General features: G+C 36.0%; 1 protein-coding gene across 5 annotated transcripts in view; it reads left to right on the forward strand.

Annotated features, from left to right (window-relative positions):
• The window catches only part of LOC100872588 (uncharacterized), a 607,316-nt gene that overhangs the window by 455,481 nt on the left and 135,592 nt on the right, over nucleotides 1-16,243 (forward strand). For all 5 annotated transcript variants that reach the window (XM_012484533.3, XM_086915859.1, XM_086915861.1 and 2 more), the window contains one exon: nucleotides 2,752-2,861. In XM_012484533.3, coding sequence (XP_012339987.3) covers nucleotides 2,752-2,861 — 110 coding nt within the window. The remainder of the gene's footprint in view (nucleotides 1-2,751; nucleotides 2,862-16,243) is intronic.

Raw genomic sequence — 16,243 nt, forward strand, 5'->3', positions numbered from 1 at the left:
CCGCCACCGTGGATGCGGCTGACACCTTCCACGCCCGGTTTACGCGTGCACACGTTAAACCCGACGATCATGGAGGCGTTATGTTCGCGCGATCCTCCCTGCCAAATTGCTCGACGAATTAAATGCCGGCTCCTCGAAGAAATCGACGGAATTCGATGGAAAATCGGAGACGATGAACAAATTTAACTTCGTTAATGTTGATGATTTCGTTCGAATTGGGAGATGAGGGAAAATTAAAACTTCAAATTACTTTTTACGTAATTTCTGCATAGAAATGTGCGCATAGAAATATCTTATTGTTCTCCAAACCATCAATCAGACGCGCGAATTCATACGTCTATCAACGATCGAAAGTTGTTCCCCGCCTCGCCCAAACGAACTATAATTGAGGTTGGAAGGGGGATGAAAATTCCGCGGCGTCGGCGGCGAATTCAGCCTCGGCCGAGCGAATTACTCGCGGAGGACGCGAGGCGCGGCTCGTTTATCAAATTCGCTCGGTATGCGCCGCATCAAAGACAGGGCCGTTGATTTATTAAATTGCGGCCCGGATGAAACCGTTGGCTGGGCCGCGAGGAAAGAGGAATCTATTAACGGTGGATTCGACGTCACACCAGACGTCGCCCCTACTTCGAGCGGGTGGAGGCTTCCTTCCCAAGAAGACGAAATTATTAGAGTTCGCTACGTACACATTTATCTCGTGGTATGGCTCCGTGGTAAATAATGCGTCGAAGGTGATGAAGAGCGACTTGTTTACTTCCGCCATCACTCCCGGAAAAAAGTTTTTCACTGGGTGGAACGCGTGTGCTTTGAACTTACCTCGAGGGTGTACGTTTGGGTTCGAGTGGCATACGAATATGCATTGATCAGAAGGTGTATTTTTCTAATCGTTATTGGAATCCATTGCAAATTTAACTTAACGCCGTGGTCGAAGTGAAGTTCGTAGAAAAACAAGAATTGTTTAAGCTAACAACATTTCTTTATTCCATTATTGTCAATCACCATTATTTCATTTCGTCTCAAGCTTCGTTCTGTTTTATTTTCTTAAAAAAAAAAAAAAGAAGAAGAAGAAAGAAACGACGAGTATATCCAAAGATGTATTTATCTCTAGATTTTTCTGTACAGCGATAATTAAATTGTGCACAAGAAAAGTTATCTTTCCTCTCTCTCTCTCTCTCTCTCTTTCTGCAGCTAAAGATAAAGTAGAACGATCCGTGCCTAGTAGAATTCCGGCACAATAGTCGTCCACGGCGCAACCATTAATTAGATTCGCCATGAAATAAGGATGGAAGAGGAAGTTGGCCAAATACGAAGGAAGATGAACGCAGGTGTTGCAACGACGGCCAAGAAGTTGAGAGAGAGAGAGAGAGAGAGAGAGAGTGGAAAACGTATCTCTCTCCTTGAAAGTAAATCGGAGGAGTAGGGCCGCTCCTCGGCCGGAAATGAGGCTTGCCAAGCACAATCTCCGGTCAGGGAAGGCCTCTCCATTTTGTTCTTTGTGATGTGTCCGCAATAATTGAAAATGTCCGCGCGGACTTTGCGCTCCCCTTTCTTCGAGCAAACTCCACTTCGCGGCGGACCACCACCCCCTTTCGAGGCCGAATCGCGTCATTATTGTCGAGGGAGCACAATGGGCGCCCGTGAAACGGACACAATCGAGGGAAACTCGCGTTTAACTCGCGAATCTCGCGGTTCGTTGCCGTTCTATGCAAATATTCTTCTGGCGATCATGTCTGAATCAACCCTTGTTCGCGAAGAGGGATGTTTTCTTCTTTGCGAACGGGGGAGATACGCGTACGCGCGCGGCTTGATGAATTAAATTTCTCTTTTTTCTTTACCTTGGAAATAGATGCGTTATTGGAGATCGAAAGATTTTTTTTTTTATCGAATTTAATTCATCGGATGGAATAAATACAAATGTACCAAATATCAAGGCATTGATAGTAATTATATGATATGTATACATTTTGCATGCAAAATTGGCTGTCAATATATTGATGATTTCATTTGAAAATACGACCAATTCGATTTTTATTATATGAATATTTAAAGATTTTTGAGAGGATTTATATTTATATCTTTTAGAATTCGAATATAAATAAATTAAGTTTAGTTAGATTAAAAATTGATACGAATTTTTTTATTTTAATAAAATCAATTTTTCAGCGTTCAATACCAATTTGACGAATATTATAAACAAATTCAAAAATCGATTCTTCTCTTTTTGAGAAAACTAAACAGAAGAGAAAGATTAAAATCGAGGAGTATCAAGATAAAAGTAGGGAGAAAAGGAAGAGAACCTTTTTTAGTTCAAAGATATCGGGAGTTTGCACGCTTAAAACATGTTCGACATTTTTTCCCCTGGATCGATAGCCCCTGGATCGTTTCTTCATCGATCGACGTTGACGGGCCAATCGGCCATTAAGTGTATCCCACCGATCGCAAAAAAGGAGCGCAATCAATCTTCCATAAGTCGAAGTCTTGGAAGAAACACTCGCTTTATCGAACGTTGGATCGAAAATGTAACGTATAAGGGGGCGAAATCTCTAGGTGTCGCAAGAAATTCTCGATCGAGAATCTCGAAACATCGGCCCTCGACGTGTGCAGCCAATAGTTTTGTCATCGATCAACCCAGGAGAAGCGGTTTCTTGCGCCCGTGTGTGTGTGATTTTCATTGAGTGGCATGTTTCGATTTGCATGTATATCGGTTAGGGGGGGGAGTTAGCAGCTCATAGATCTCTTCTTTGGTTTCAGGTAGCAGCGAGGAATCGAGACCTGGGGGTGGGGATCCTGGAAAGTTGGGGGTGAAGAAACCAAGACCGAAGGCTTCGTCGCCCAACCGACAGGGACCACAGCAGTGCCAGGTAAGTGTTTCGTTTTGCTTGTAAATTGTGTAAACAATTGAAAATCTTTAACAAGGCTAATCATTTTGTTTAATTCATTTTCTTCTCTCTCCGTCTTGTGGAAATTTTGCATTTAAAGGATTCGAAAAGAGTCGATCAATGTAAGTCACGTTTCTTTGTTTGGATTTATTGATATGTTAATTAAATAATACTACTTGAATAATAATTCTTGATTGATTATAACCGATAAAGAGATTTAGAGATTATCATTTACATTGATTGATTTCTGAACTTAAAATATACACTTTTTTTAATTCGAATTAGATGTGAAATATTTTTTATCGTATTCAATTTGCTGAATTAAAATTATGTATTGCGAAGAGAGTGAAGATTGATTCCTTCTAATGAACGCTGAATCAGATTAATTAGGCTATCTTTTTTTAGGTTGTCGCTCTATCATCGAGTGTTTTCTTTTCATTTTAGATCTAACGAATAATTCTATTAAAAATTTCGAATACTCGATAAACTTTCTATATATTTCTCACTTTTCATTTACATAAAAAATAAAACAAAAAAGTGTTAATAACATTAAGAACGAAAGACTTACACCGTGTCTATACATCTATACATCTATACATTTAACACAGAAAAGCAATTTCATGAACAATTTAAAAAAAAAAAAAAGAAAGAAACACTTTTCTCACTTTTCCAATACTAAACCCTCTGACACAATTTCCTTTCAACGTCTGAAACACAAAAGATGTCATTCCACGGTCGAATTCACGCGGAAGGAAGAGATAACGGAGGCGAGAATTCGAAACACGTTTTAATGTCAAAGTTGAATCGTCGATCCGATCACCGTTCCCGATGACGTCCGTCCGACAATTTTATTAGCTCGTGAAGACCGACTGCGAGGAGAATTTCCAGCGAAATCCAGTTCATTAGCAACGATCGAATTAAAAGAACGATCGATAGCAAACGAAGTGTGGCTCGCGGAACCGCAAGTCTACGAAATCCATGCTTTTATTCCTCTCGCTCGTTTCGCTCGTTTTTACTCCCCGCTATTGTTCCACTTGTACTTCACGTTTTATCGCTTTTGTTTCCCTAGGCAGTTTGCTTTTCGTTCTTTTTTTTTTTTTTTTTTTATTTTTTCGTTTATGATTCTCCATGCATATCCTGCACGGAGAATCTATGATATTATTATTTTTATTTATTTATTTTTTTTTTTTCGTCTATTTCTCCTGCGGTTTCAGTTTCCTTGTATATTTTTCGAAATAAATTCTTTTCTTTTTCATCGTGTTCCTCGTATATTTTTTTTCTTTTTTTTTTTTTTTTTTTTTTAAGGCAGAATATATGAATGTTTGAATTTCAAATTGCCTCGAAAGCGATTGGAAGAAATTGAATATCGTATATGCGTCGGGAAGTGTTAAAAAACAAACGTAATAAACTTGTATAGAAATTATTCGATACTATAAATTGTTAATTTTCAATTTTCTTTATTTTTATAGCAAAATTTTCAAGTTTTTTTTTTATATACTTGTTACTCGAATAAAATTATCATTATTCCATGAATGATTATTGTGGTATAATAGAGAATATAATTATTTGTTATTAATTGCTAATTCAGATTTCACAAATATTACGTAGCTTTAGCTTCGTTCCAAAACATATCTGTGTAACTATCGAATTAGGGCAAAAGTTCAAGGCCGTTTCGGAACCATCCGCTTCGTTAGTCCGGTTCGATTTAATTTCTATTCCCAGTTTCTGAACAAAGTCAAGAGAAATATTGGGATTGAGCTCTCTCGATTTGCAATTTTATTTATTACCTTGAACTCTATTCAATATATAGAACATAAAGATAATTTGCTCTACATCTTTGATTTATACGTATTATATTATTCCGTGAATGAATTATTTATATTTGTTACAATTTTTATCGTGTGTATTAAAATATGGAAAATGAGAAAATATAATTAATAACGTTACAATTTTCCAATATTTTTGATAATTGCGAGTAAATTTAAAATCGAACGCATTTAATTTATAAAACTCGTATTAAAGAATATTTTTGCGTATTTTTGATAATTATCATTAAGTAGAAAATTTTCGACTAATAAAATTTACATCGAAAAAAAAAACGCGTTAAATTACACGTTAAACGATATCTATTAAACCATTAAACCGAAATTAATTGTTGGAAATCTAATAATTCAATTAAATCTATTTGTATCGTCGAAATTTATCTAACCAGTTAAATGCTCGAATGCTCCGCTTAGATACAAATGGCTGTAGAATAAATGTAGAAACGATTACATCCGTGACATTCTCTGTTAATTTACATCACGAATTTCCTGTATGTTAATAATTAAACACATTCGTTGTGTACAAGGCGAATAACATAAACTGATTTTCGAATAGATCCAGCTCGGCAAATTTAATTTTATTCTCTTTGAAGATATTTCGGCGGCGACCGTGTTTAAATTTATATTAATTAAATGCTGTTTCTTATAGGATTATTGTCTCTCAAACGTATCGAGTTCTTTGAAGAATATATCTTCAAATTCCCATTCAATTTTCATTTGATCGAATAACAATTTTCACAATAATCGTTTCATATTTTCTTCTTAAAAGAATATCATATAATGTTATAAATTTAATTCTATGACAATTATCCTATGACAAATTAAATTTTCATCTCAATTTTGAAATTATAAATTCGACGAGTTTAAGCAGATGTAATTTACTAAGAAATCGAAAGAAAGCTTACACTTTTTCGTTTTGTCTATCCAAATTTCTGATTTACATCAGATTTACATGGATAGTTAATTCTGAAATTACACGTACTAATGAATTAAGAATCAGAATATTCCAGAATGGAATTTATAATTAGAATTAAAAGAGTAAAAACAGAAGCTGATATATAATTAAATTCTCGTTATATTATTATTCTTGAAAACTAATTAAGATTTATTCAAATACTTCCATCTCACCTTATATTCATCTCTTAACCCAATTACCTCACTTTCTCAATTTTTTATATCACAATATCTTTCGAGATAGATAACCAAGTCATGCTCCCTTAAATATCTTTTACTTAATATCCGCACAAAGGGAAAAATATATCAAATATTTCAAAATAAAAATCCCGAAGTAAATTCCCCCGAAAGAGAGAAGAAAGTGAAAATCCATTTTCAATTATCCACTCATTTTCTCTAAATTCAATTACCCTTTCGCCTCAAGTCTCGATTTCAAACCTTCGTTTCCATCCCCCCCAAAATTATTCGACGATCCGTACATACCATCGATGATCGAAACACGCATTTTCGCGTGACCCAGATCGGTATGAAATGACCGGAACACGAAAGCCACGTTTCTGTCGATACCTATTTATGCAGGTGAGCTCGCAACAGCCGAGCCGGCGTGTACACACGCGTGTACGGGGGTCGCGTTTCACCAACACTCGTGGACAATGTGTAACTCGGAAAGGCTATTGAATATTCAGGCGGCACGATCCTCGAGCATCCACGGGGAACACGCCGCCTCGTCGAGTACAACACACGAACGCAATATCTCTTCGCTCGCGTAACCGAGCAGCGTAGTTACGTCAAGGACCATTTAAAGGAGTACCCCTGTTTTTCCTCTCTTCTTCGTCTTTGCGCGCCGTGTTTAACTTGCGTCACGTTGCCCTTATTTCCTTCTTTATTTTATTTCATTTCACCAAGTATATTCGAGGAATATGAAATGTAACTTTACGAGAATCGTTACAAAAACAGGGTACTTTTGATCGATAGATTGAAGATTATCACGAAGAGACAAATTTAAAAAGAACGCTTCTCCCGCTCCACTTTTTATTGCACAAATGCATTTTCCCGACGAAGGGATGGAGCTAATTCGATATCTCCTCGATATCTAACCCGATCCATTATCTCGAGAGGAGCGTCTTCGTCTCGTATCAGAGAATCGGGTAGCCGGGAAACGAAGGGCCGTGAATTACGGTTCGCCTTGTTACATAATTAAATGATGGCTTGGCCGACTTGTTGACAAGCCCCGTCGATGTATCGAGTTAGCGACGAATTAAGCCGATCCTCCACGGCTCGATTATGGCTCGGATATCGGCGTTAAGGATCCACGAAGGAGAAGGAGGAGGAGGAGGAGGGAGAAGTGGCTGCTGGCCTCGTGGCTCAACGACGCGGTGACGTCGATCGCCCTGTAATTTTACGGGAAATTAATAGTTACTGGTTGCGCAGGGATCGTGAAAACCTTGGCGAGTCGGTCGCCACCCCTCCGTTTTATCCCTCAATTATCGGCAATTCGTCGTTCGCCGTCGTTTGATACTTTTTAATTGACGGCCCATTTTCAAACGGCACTCGAACAGTTTTATCGATGCTTTTAATAACTTTGAGTCGTAATTTTTAGAACAGTTTTTTTGAGGAGTCCTGTCAAGTTTGGGAAGAAGAATGAAACCAATTTACTCGTGTAATGATATTATATATATATATATAAATTGAATATAAAGGAATGTTCGTTTTTATTGTATTCGGTTAATTTTAATTTAAATTGTTAAAGTGAGAAGTGTATTATTAAAATTGTAATTATAATTATGAATTATAAAAAAAGAAGGATGTTAATTTTATTAACGTTACCCCGAATAATAATTATATTTTGAGGAAAAAAGTCGAAAATCGAAAAATTGTACGTGATAAATCTGAATTTTGATAAGTTTTATCCTTGACACCACTTCTTCACCAGGTTCCATCGCTTGTATGCATATTTTTGTATCTTTATTAAAATTTAATGTAAAAATAGCTCGTTTTATTTCGAGCTACATTTTGTCAACATAACGTATGATAATGTAATTCTCTGAACGAATATAAATCAAACCTAATTTTCACAAACTTTGATCTTGTCACCCTTGCTCATCTGTATTTTTATTAATAATTCAAGAGTACGCAATTTGTTTTTTATTTAAAGCAAAATTTGTTAAATACGCGAATGAAAAATTGCATAAAAAAAAAAGTCTGAAACAAATTTCAACCTTGACACAATTTTTTGAATTCTACTGTTCGCACGTAACACGTGTAACCTCTCGAGCGTTGCGATTCATTGAAGATGCATTCAACACAATGGCATGAATTAAATAATATGTAAAAATTTTTATAACGCGAATTTATCATTGCGTGGAAACAAATTGCTCGTAACAAATACATAACTTAAGAGATCAATATTTTTAATCACAATTTAAAATAAATTTAAATACGACTTCATTATGAAATAAACGTTCGGACGAATAATTGATTTTTTAAATGTTTAAGAGAAGGTAAATTAAATTACTAGATTTTTAAAATAAAATTTAAATTTAAAAAAGTTTTTTAAAATATAGATATTTTCTCTCTCTCTTTTTGCATGTTTTCAAACACATTACAATCTTCATTGTTATTATAAACCCAACTTTCATCAAACATCATGCCTCCCTCTATGCAAGCATATTTAATTCAATTTTGAAATATCTCTGACACTCCTTATCTCGCTTCCAAGAAACTGTATACCATAATCTCTGCTCGTCGTTTTCACGCCGTGCAATCATCGATGGCGTGTAAATTTTCGTAGTGACGTGGCCACGTGTCCATTGTCAAGGGATCCGATGTAACGAATAATCCTCCGAACTCAGGAAGATCAGAGGCGAGGAACGCATCGATCCTTTCACCTGGCCCTCGTACGTACACTTACACTCGTGTTCATGTGTGTGTGCACGCGGTGGTCGACTCTCGGTAATCCGAAAGCGAGGAACTGGAAGCACAATGGGAGGTAAACCGATTGAACCGGGCGAAATCTGATGGCATTTCTGCTGCACCTCTCTGTTTCTCCTCAGAGCAGTGCTTCCTCCTCCACGTACGATAACATCGTGGAAGGGTTTCGAGAGTCGTCGACCCCGAGTCTTCCGATTATCGAAACTCTTCGTGATCGGCCCGATAAGCGCGCACCTCTTTCAAGGGAAACGGCCGATCCGAGTTATGGGACGTTAAAGCGTGCCGCTGTAGATCGTTAAGTTAATTAATTGGCTAGCAGGTTGCCGCTTGTACCGGCTCGGTTGCGCGGGTTCGTGGAACACTTGCGAAGATCATCCTTGGCAGGATGAACACTCGGCCCTGATCGAACGTTCAGTAGAATTTATGGAGATGATCATTACGATGTGGTGGTGTTTTCGTACCGGATAAAATTTTAACGGTTAGTAGTTGAGAATAAGGTTAGTTACGGCTAGTTATATTGCTCAAAGCTGTTGTAGTAGATGGGCGAGTGGATCAGCTATAAGTATGAATAAATTTTAAACGTTTTAAGTAAGGTTATGAAGTAACTTTGCTCAAAATTTTAACCAATTTTACTTTTCAATTAAATTCGATCGTTTTTGTTGATTAATCGGGAGGGAGATTTTGTTGAATAAAGAATTCGTTTCATCGAGGTGGATGTTGATTTGAAAGTGAAGAATTTTTGAGAAATTTAATATATAGTATTAATCTTTCATGACTCGATCTCTGTCGCATGGGTTCTATCACGAAGTGATAGATTGGGAAGGACGTGGATTTAATAGCGGAGGAAAGATATCGATGTTGTAAAATTATGTTTAAATCGCAATATCGAGGACAGGTTAAAAGGAAAATCATTTTAAACGATAGGAGCTTCGATACAAATCTTTCAAAATTAACTAGATCTAAAAATCTGATACACTTATAAGAGATTCCTTGTCTCGAATCCCCCTCAAAACTATGAATAATCCTATGACTAAACGATATCGTCGAATAATCCCACGCCTCCTTCTACCCCCTAGAAAACAGACACGCTTCCATCAGACTTGCGTCCTCCTCACAATATCCCCGAAATCTCATATCCGAGATCCAGAATCATCAACGATCCCCCTCCGTCAAGACAAGAAATTCCTCGTAGCGAGTCATATTCCCGCACCGGTAATTCCATAATTCCCCCATTGAGAACGAGCTCGAGCGACTCGACGCGATTGTCGCTCGCTCACAATGAGGGCTTCGCGACGTCTCCTTTTCCATCCTTGTGCCCCGAATAATATTCTGTCGCGGCGGCTCACTTTTGTGCGCCAAACCCTTCGTTATCCAGGGGCGCGAGTAATAAGATGCACTTCTTTAAAGAGCCAACAAATGTATCTCCTTATACAACGTTTTTCGAGGGTGGCAGACGAATGTGGTTAGCCGGAACAAACGTTAAGGGATAGAATCTATTTTAAATCAACCGGCTGCTTTTTGAATCGAGGTATGGATAATTGGATAAAAGGGGATATTAGGAGGAGTGTGTCGTTGTTTCAGGCTGTATTTTTCCTTGAAATCGAGAGCTGTGGTTGTAATAGGCGGATAGATATCGATTTGTTCGAGGAGTCATAACTGAAACTCTGTGCAAAATGAAACACCGCAGTCTCGTAGATCCCACTTCAGGGCAGGCCTTCTTATTTCCTGGCGAAGACAAACATCAACCTGATCGGCCAGCAGACGTGGTTGCAGACCACGAATCATCTCAACTTCGTCCATCGACTTCTCCTTCCATCCTCCCCTTCCCTGCCACACGAAACTTCACCCCTAACGAAGTATCAATGTTACCACCGACGGATTACGTATTCAGGAGCGGCGTTGCTCGGTGTACATTGGCGGGTTTGGCAGCGCGGACAACGAGGAGCCTGCTGCTGCAGACGTGCAGCGTGGAGGGGGTGGAGCGCCAGTGGCCAGGGGGAGGCGAGAGCTGCTGGTGGCGGTACAGGGAAAGGCCGGGGAGTAATGATGTTTGTTTAGCTCTCGAGGAAAGACCGTTAGCGGGGTTGGAAGATACGGGTTTTGGCACGAAGATGATGGCTAAGGGATGAAACGACCAGCCGGTGTCGAGACGTGTCCCATCTCTTTCCATCCCTCGTGGCCGTCTCTCGCCTTCCGTAAATTGAAACTCCCGTGTACTCGTGTCCGTGGATCCGCACCTCCTTAGGAAGCCGGGCTACGCAAATTAGATTTTCTGCTTAGGGGGCTGGGAGTGCGATTTTCTCTTCTCCGCTCTCTTCCTCGCCTCTGACTTCTCGGACCACTCCGTCCTTCGATGTTTGGCGACTCGAAGGGGGAGGTTTTGTTGGCGTGGTGCGTGCACTTGGATATTGGAAGTTTTTAAACGTTTTTACTCAACGACGGTCGTTTTAAATAGGAAAATTTATCTTTTGGAAAGATCGAATTTAAAAATTCGTTGTGTTAGAAGAACGTATATTTTTTTAATCGATTTAAAAATTTTCGTATTTCGTAGTTTTTAATCGTATCATAGAATATTTCTCCTTCATTATGTAATTAGAGATATTTGTAACGGGATCTTATAATTAGGTCGAGAATGTTGACGATCCATTTTTCACGATACGTGCGCGCGTTAGTTAAAAAGTGTCCCACCGAAAAAAAGGCGAGGTGCAATATCTGTCAAAAGTTAGGTTTTTAATTACGATACAAAAGATCTGACAAGCGGCAGTTTAATTAAGATTAAAAGTCCGATAGCATGGATTGCGGTTAACTTTCCTTTCGATTAACCTAGATTTCACTCAAAGGGAAGAGGAATGGGTGTATAAAGAAGTGGTATGTTATATATCTTTCGCAGAGACACGTAGTTTTGTTTTATCACGAATAATAAACTTCTGTTTCTTGATAAGAAATTGCACTTTATGCGCGTGACGTTGGTTTATTTAAATTAGAGATGACCTTAATATCCATCCTCGAGCTACGATTCTTCATGAATTTCATTAAAAGATAGTACGTGAGTTTTCATTTATTAATCTGTCATGTTGTATTCCTTTTTTTTTTTTTTTTTTTTTTTTATTTTATTAAGATATAGAACGAAGGGAATTGTACGGATTGATAAAAATTGTTTCATAAATTTCGTTTTTATTATTTATGCGAGTGAAATTAAAAATAAAATTAGAAAACGAACTACTTTGACTAGAAAAAATATCTAAATTATTCATAGACTCGAATCTAAATAAATTTTAGATTGTAGATTATTTGAATTTCAATTATCTAAACAAAATTTTGCATTTCTCTTTTATGTAATGAATAATTGTTATAATTGTCTCATATTCATGAATATATTTCTTTCTGCAAACAAATTTGTCTCCCAATTAGTTGAAATAACCGACGCTCTCCTCAATTTCCAAACCTATTACATATTTCATAACTTTTCCAATTTTTCAAAAAATCTATCGTCCAAAATGAAAAATGTTTCAATAAAATTAGAAATCGTCTATTCGATCGGAAAACGTAGCAAACACGATGGATGCGTCCTATCTTTTTCTTTCCAAGATATATACCCCTCGGATGATGAACGACGGGGAAGAAGAAGAAAAAGAATACAAAAATATATATTTCCTCTTGATATCGAAATTCTGCGAGCTTCCCTCGAGTTGTTCGACGCTGGTTCCGCGAATCCAGTAAATTTCACGGCTCAAGTATCAATGATCGCTGAGTCGACGGTTTATCCTTTCTTCTCCGTTCCATTAGGGAAACGGAAGTTTCCGGGACGAAGGAGAGAAAGTTGGTTTCGATTGGAAGGCGAGAGAAATTTCCGCGGACGAGTCTCGAGTACGCGACTTATTCGCATTCGTGGAAGAGGAGGGGGAGGCTCGATTGAGCCGAGTCGAACCGATGAAAATAACGGCGAAACGAAAAGTGGAAAGAAGTTTTCCGATAATGGAGCCGGGCCGCGTCGCCACGTGTTGGCCGCAGCTGCATTGGAAATTAATTTCGACTTAACGATGCGAATACCGGGCGGTGGATTTTCGATGCGCCGCGACGAGCTTTTGATGCGCGTAGATTTCTAGGGAAAGGTTCGAAAGTCGAATTTTGTAAGAGATCGAGGATCGAGAAGGATCGTGAGGAGAATGAGTGCAAAATTTGGAAATGAAGAAACTGATGCGTGTGATAAATTTTTAAAATTCAATTTTCATAATTAATTGTGAATAGAAGCGAATGCTATCGAAAACGAAAAGTGAATTTAATCCAAATTAGTTTGTAATCAGTTTATAATAGGAGAAATTCAGGCTAGTTAAGAATATTCATACTGTATACTTTTAATATTTTATATCGATGAATTTTTATAATAAAAGAATTATATAATTGTTTTCTTCCTAGCAATTATTTACATTGTGATATAATATATAATAATAATATTTTTTGCAAATGTAAAAGTGGTCTTTGATAGATTAAAAATGATAGATTAATGTACGAGATTTATTTATTAAATTTATAATTTGACGACGTTGAAATAATTATAAATATAATAAAGTATAAATATAAATAAAACTGATGAGTTTTAACTGTTTATATATCCTTACGAAATGAAATGTTATACGAATAGTGAAGTTGTTCTTTTAGAAATAGCTATAATTATGACATAATTACACACATTGCTCTTGTTTAATACAAATTTCTTTTTAGATTCATATTTCGCATATTTCCACTAAACAAGCCGAGATAAATATTTTTCCACATTCATTTGGATTCATCGACATTTTCGTTTTTCATTATGTTACTTCTTCACTTTCTATATCTTCTGTTTTTTTATAATACAGACTCTTTCATTATTCCTTTCATTACTTTTGAATATAAAAACTGTACAGTTTTTATAAATATAAATATATGCTGAATAATACATATTTATACATAATATACGTATTATATGTATATTTTTTCTATTTTTTCGATTCATTTGTAAAAGTTTAGAATCATTTAATCACGGCAATGAGCTAAAGAAGAACATAAAGGAATGAGGTGAATTTCAGTGAACGTTGTCCGTTCCTCGCTAAATTTGAGCCATGGAATTTCACATGATATTCGACGAAGGCAAATTCGACGCCAATTCCGGGTGTTCTTGCGCGTCCCATGGGACTTTCAAATGAAACAGGGTCCATGCGCGCACAGGGCCTCGGTCTTTAGCTTCCTGAAATAGTTGGTGAAATAGTACACGCCCCTGCCCGAGTAATAAACTCAATTCCACATACTTAACAGGCATACCATGTCTGACACCCTCGACCATGTCTTCGAGCTGCTTGTTGTTAACACGTGAAATGCCATGCCAACATCTCACGTTAATTAGGAATTTTGTAGGATACGGTATTGTCTTGTATTTGGATCAGGTTTCAAAGAAGAATTTATCTTTTAAAAATAATGGCATTGGCAGGATCAAATCTTGGATAATTTTGACATATTAATTTGAATATATAGTTTTACGTTCTCTAAGTTTTAATTAGAATTATGGGAGAATATAATATGAGAATAAAAATATCACAGAGAAAATTGAAAAATTTCGATATTCTTGGGCAAGTATGTGCCTCTTTTTTTTATAATCTTTAATCCAACTTATTTAAATGTAATAATGTTATTTGTTTATACTTTATTGTGAAAATTTATGAAAAGTAATCGAGGATAATTATAATATTTGAGAATATTTAAAGGTAATATTTCTAAGGCAATAAAGAATATTATTTCTTTTTCTGCCAGTTATCAAAATAGATAGGCGATGCGTAAGGATGCATAAAAAATCTATCAAAAAATAATGTATATATTTGTCGACCCTATTTTCCCCTATAACTGATGGATTCATAAAAATAAAGCAACCCTTGCTCAATTCCAATCAGAAAATCTATTTTATTATCCGAGAATCTATAGAATCTATAGAAATCGTACAGAATAATTGATATTCTGTCAAAAAATAGCCTACTTCTAGTTCTTCTCTTTTTTTTGGAGACAAAATTTTTATTTTTGTATTCATCGAACATATAAATAACCGACTTAAATGAAAAAAGAATATAATAGAAATAAGTAAATAAAATAAATAATAAATCTTATCGTTGACAAATTGCATAATAAAGCATCATGAATAGTAATAAAAAGAAGAAGTGATTATTTGCATTAATATCTCAGAGAAAAGCAGATAATTCTGAAAACACGGCAAACAAGAACGTGGAAACGCGGCGTTCACAATGGGGCAATGATATCTTATTATTGTCGTTCTAATGTCTGTCGTAAAGCGCGTCCGGCCTGGCTTTACGATGGCTACGTGTGGTAATTGAAAATCGTGTCCAGCCTCGTTCTGTTTCACGTGTTCGTAATGAACCGTTCAAAACACGCGATTGCGAATTGCGAACCATTCGCGCGATACGCGCTTCGATTATTGAAAGCACGAATTGGAAGTCGTTACACTTGATTCGTCGTCGATCGCCACTTGATTTCCGTTGGAACCAAGTTTTCACCCGTTTCGATTGGATTCATCAATTAAATCGTTAAGATTTAATTGAATTGATTATTCTAGAGAAGTATCGTTAATGTCTTAGGTGGAGAATAATTAAATTTTTTAAGAAGATTTTTGATCTGTATAACAATAATATTAATATTAATTAAAGTATTTGTAAATTTGTAATTTGTAGTTTATAAAAATACTTTAATCCATTAAGATATACCATATATCATCTTTTTAATATTTTCATAGCAAAATTACATTATGTTCTTTAGAATAGAATTTTTTAAATTTTATTTGAAAAATTAAAAATATTGTGATATTTGAGAAAATTTAATTCTAAGATATTAAATTGCATATTATAATGCTTAATAACATGATCGATCGTTTATTCGATTGAGATTTAATTTTTCTTTTTTAAATAATATTAAACTGATTCGTCAGTTTGAGAAAGAATAGGTAATTGTGTCTATATTTTATAGAAAATAATATGGATTAAATTACAATGCTGTTACAATTCAACGAAATATTCTATACTATCAATGAATTATGATATAAAATCTAAATCGTCAAACTATTAATTGTAAATAATATAACAATAATATTAAACAAGTAAATCTTATCTATCTTAATTAAAATCTATATTTTTTTCTAAATTTTGTTATGAAAATTTTACACTTTTTTTGCACTTTTCATGTTCGAATATTTTTGTAAAAATTCAAGTAAAGCTGTGGCCAGTGGAAATAGGGAGAAATAATAGAAGCATCACCGTGCATATTTGTTCTGTAGCGTAAAAAACACAGGAAGCTGGATGTATTTTTGGAATGCAGTCATTAATGGATACTAGGAAATGTGTGTACGCGGGCATGTAGCAGTGCCGTCTACGTCAAGCACATTCGCACGGTTGGCAGTAACATGTGTCAAATGTTAGACAGTTCTGAAAATGTGTTTCACGTAATGCTAATAGCCAAATATAGATTTGCTGAAATTACATTTTGCCAGTTTGTCAACTATTTCGAATTGCTGGAATAAAAAAATCTCAACGAATATTATATTTTGAAGAATATTGATACATGTGTATATGTTTGATCCTCATTTATTTGAGTATCTGTGATACTTAAAAAAAATTTTCATAT

Source organism: Apis florea, unplaced genomic scaffold, assembly GCF_048593485.1.
Source record: "Apis florea isolate Af1SG1 unplaced genomic scaffold, ASM4859348v1 contig_3798_pilon, whole genome shotgun sequence".
Taxonomy (NCBI): domain Eukaryota; kingdom Metazoa; phylum Arthropoda; class Insecta; order Hymenoptera; family Apidae; genus Apis; species Apis florea.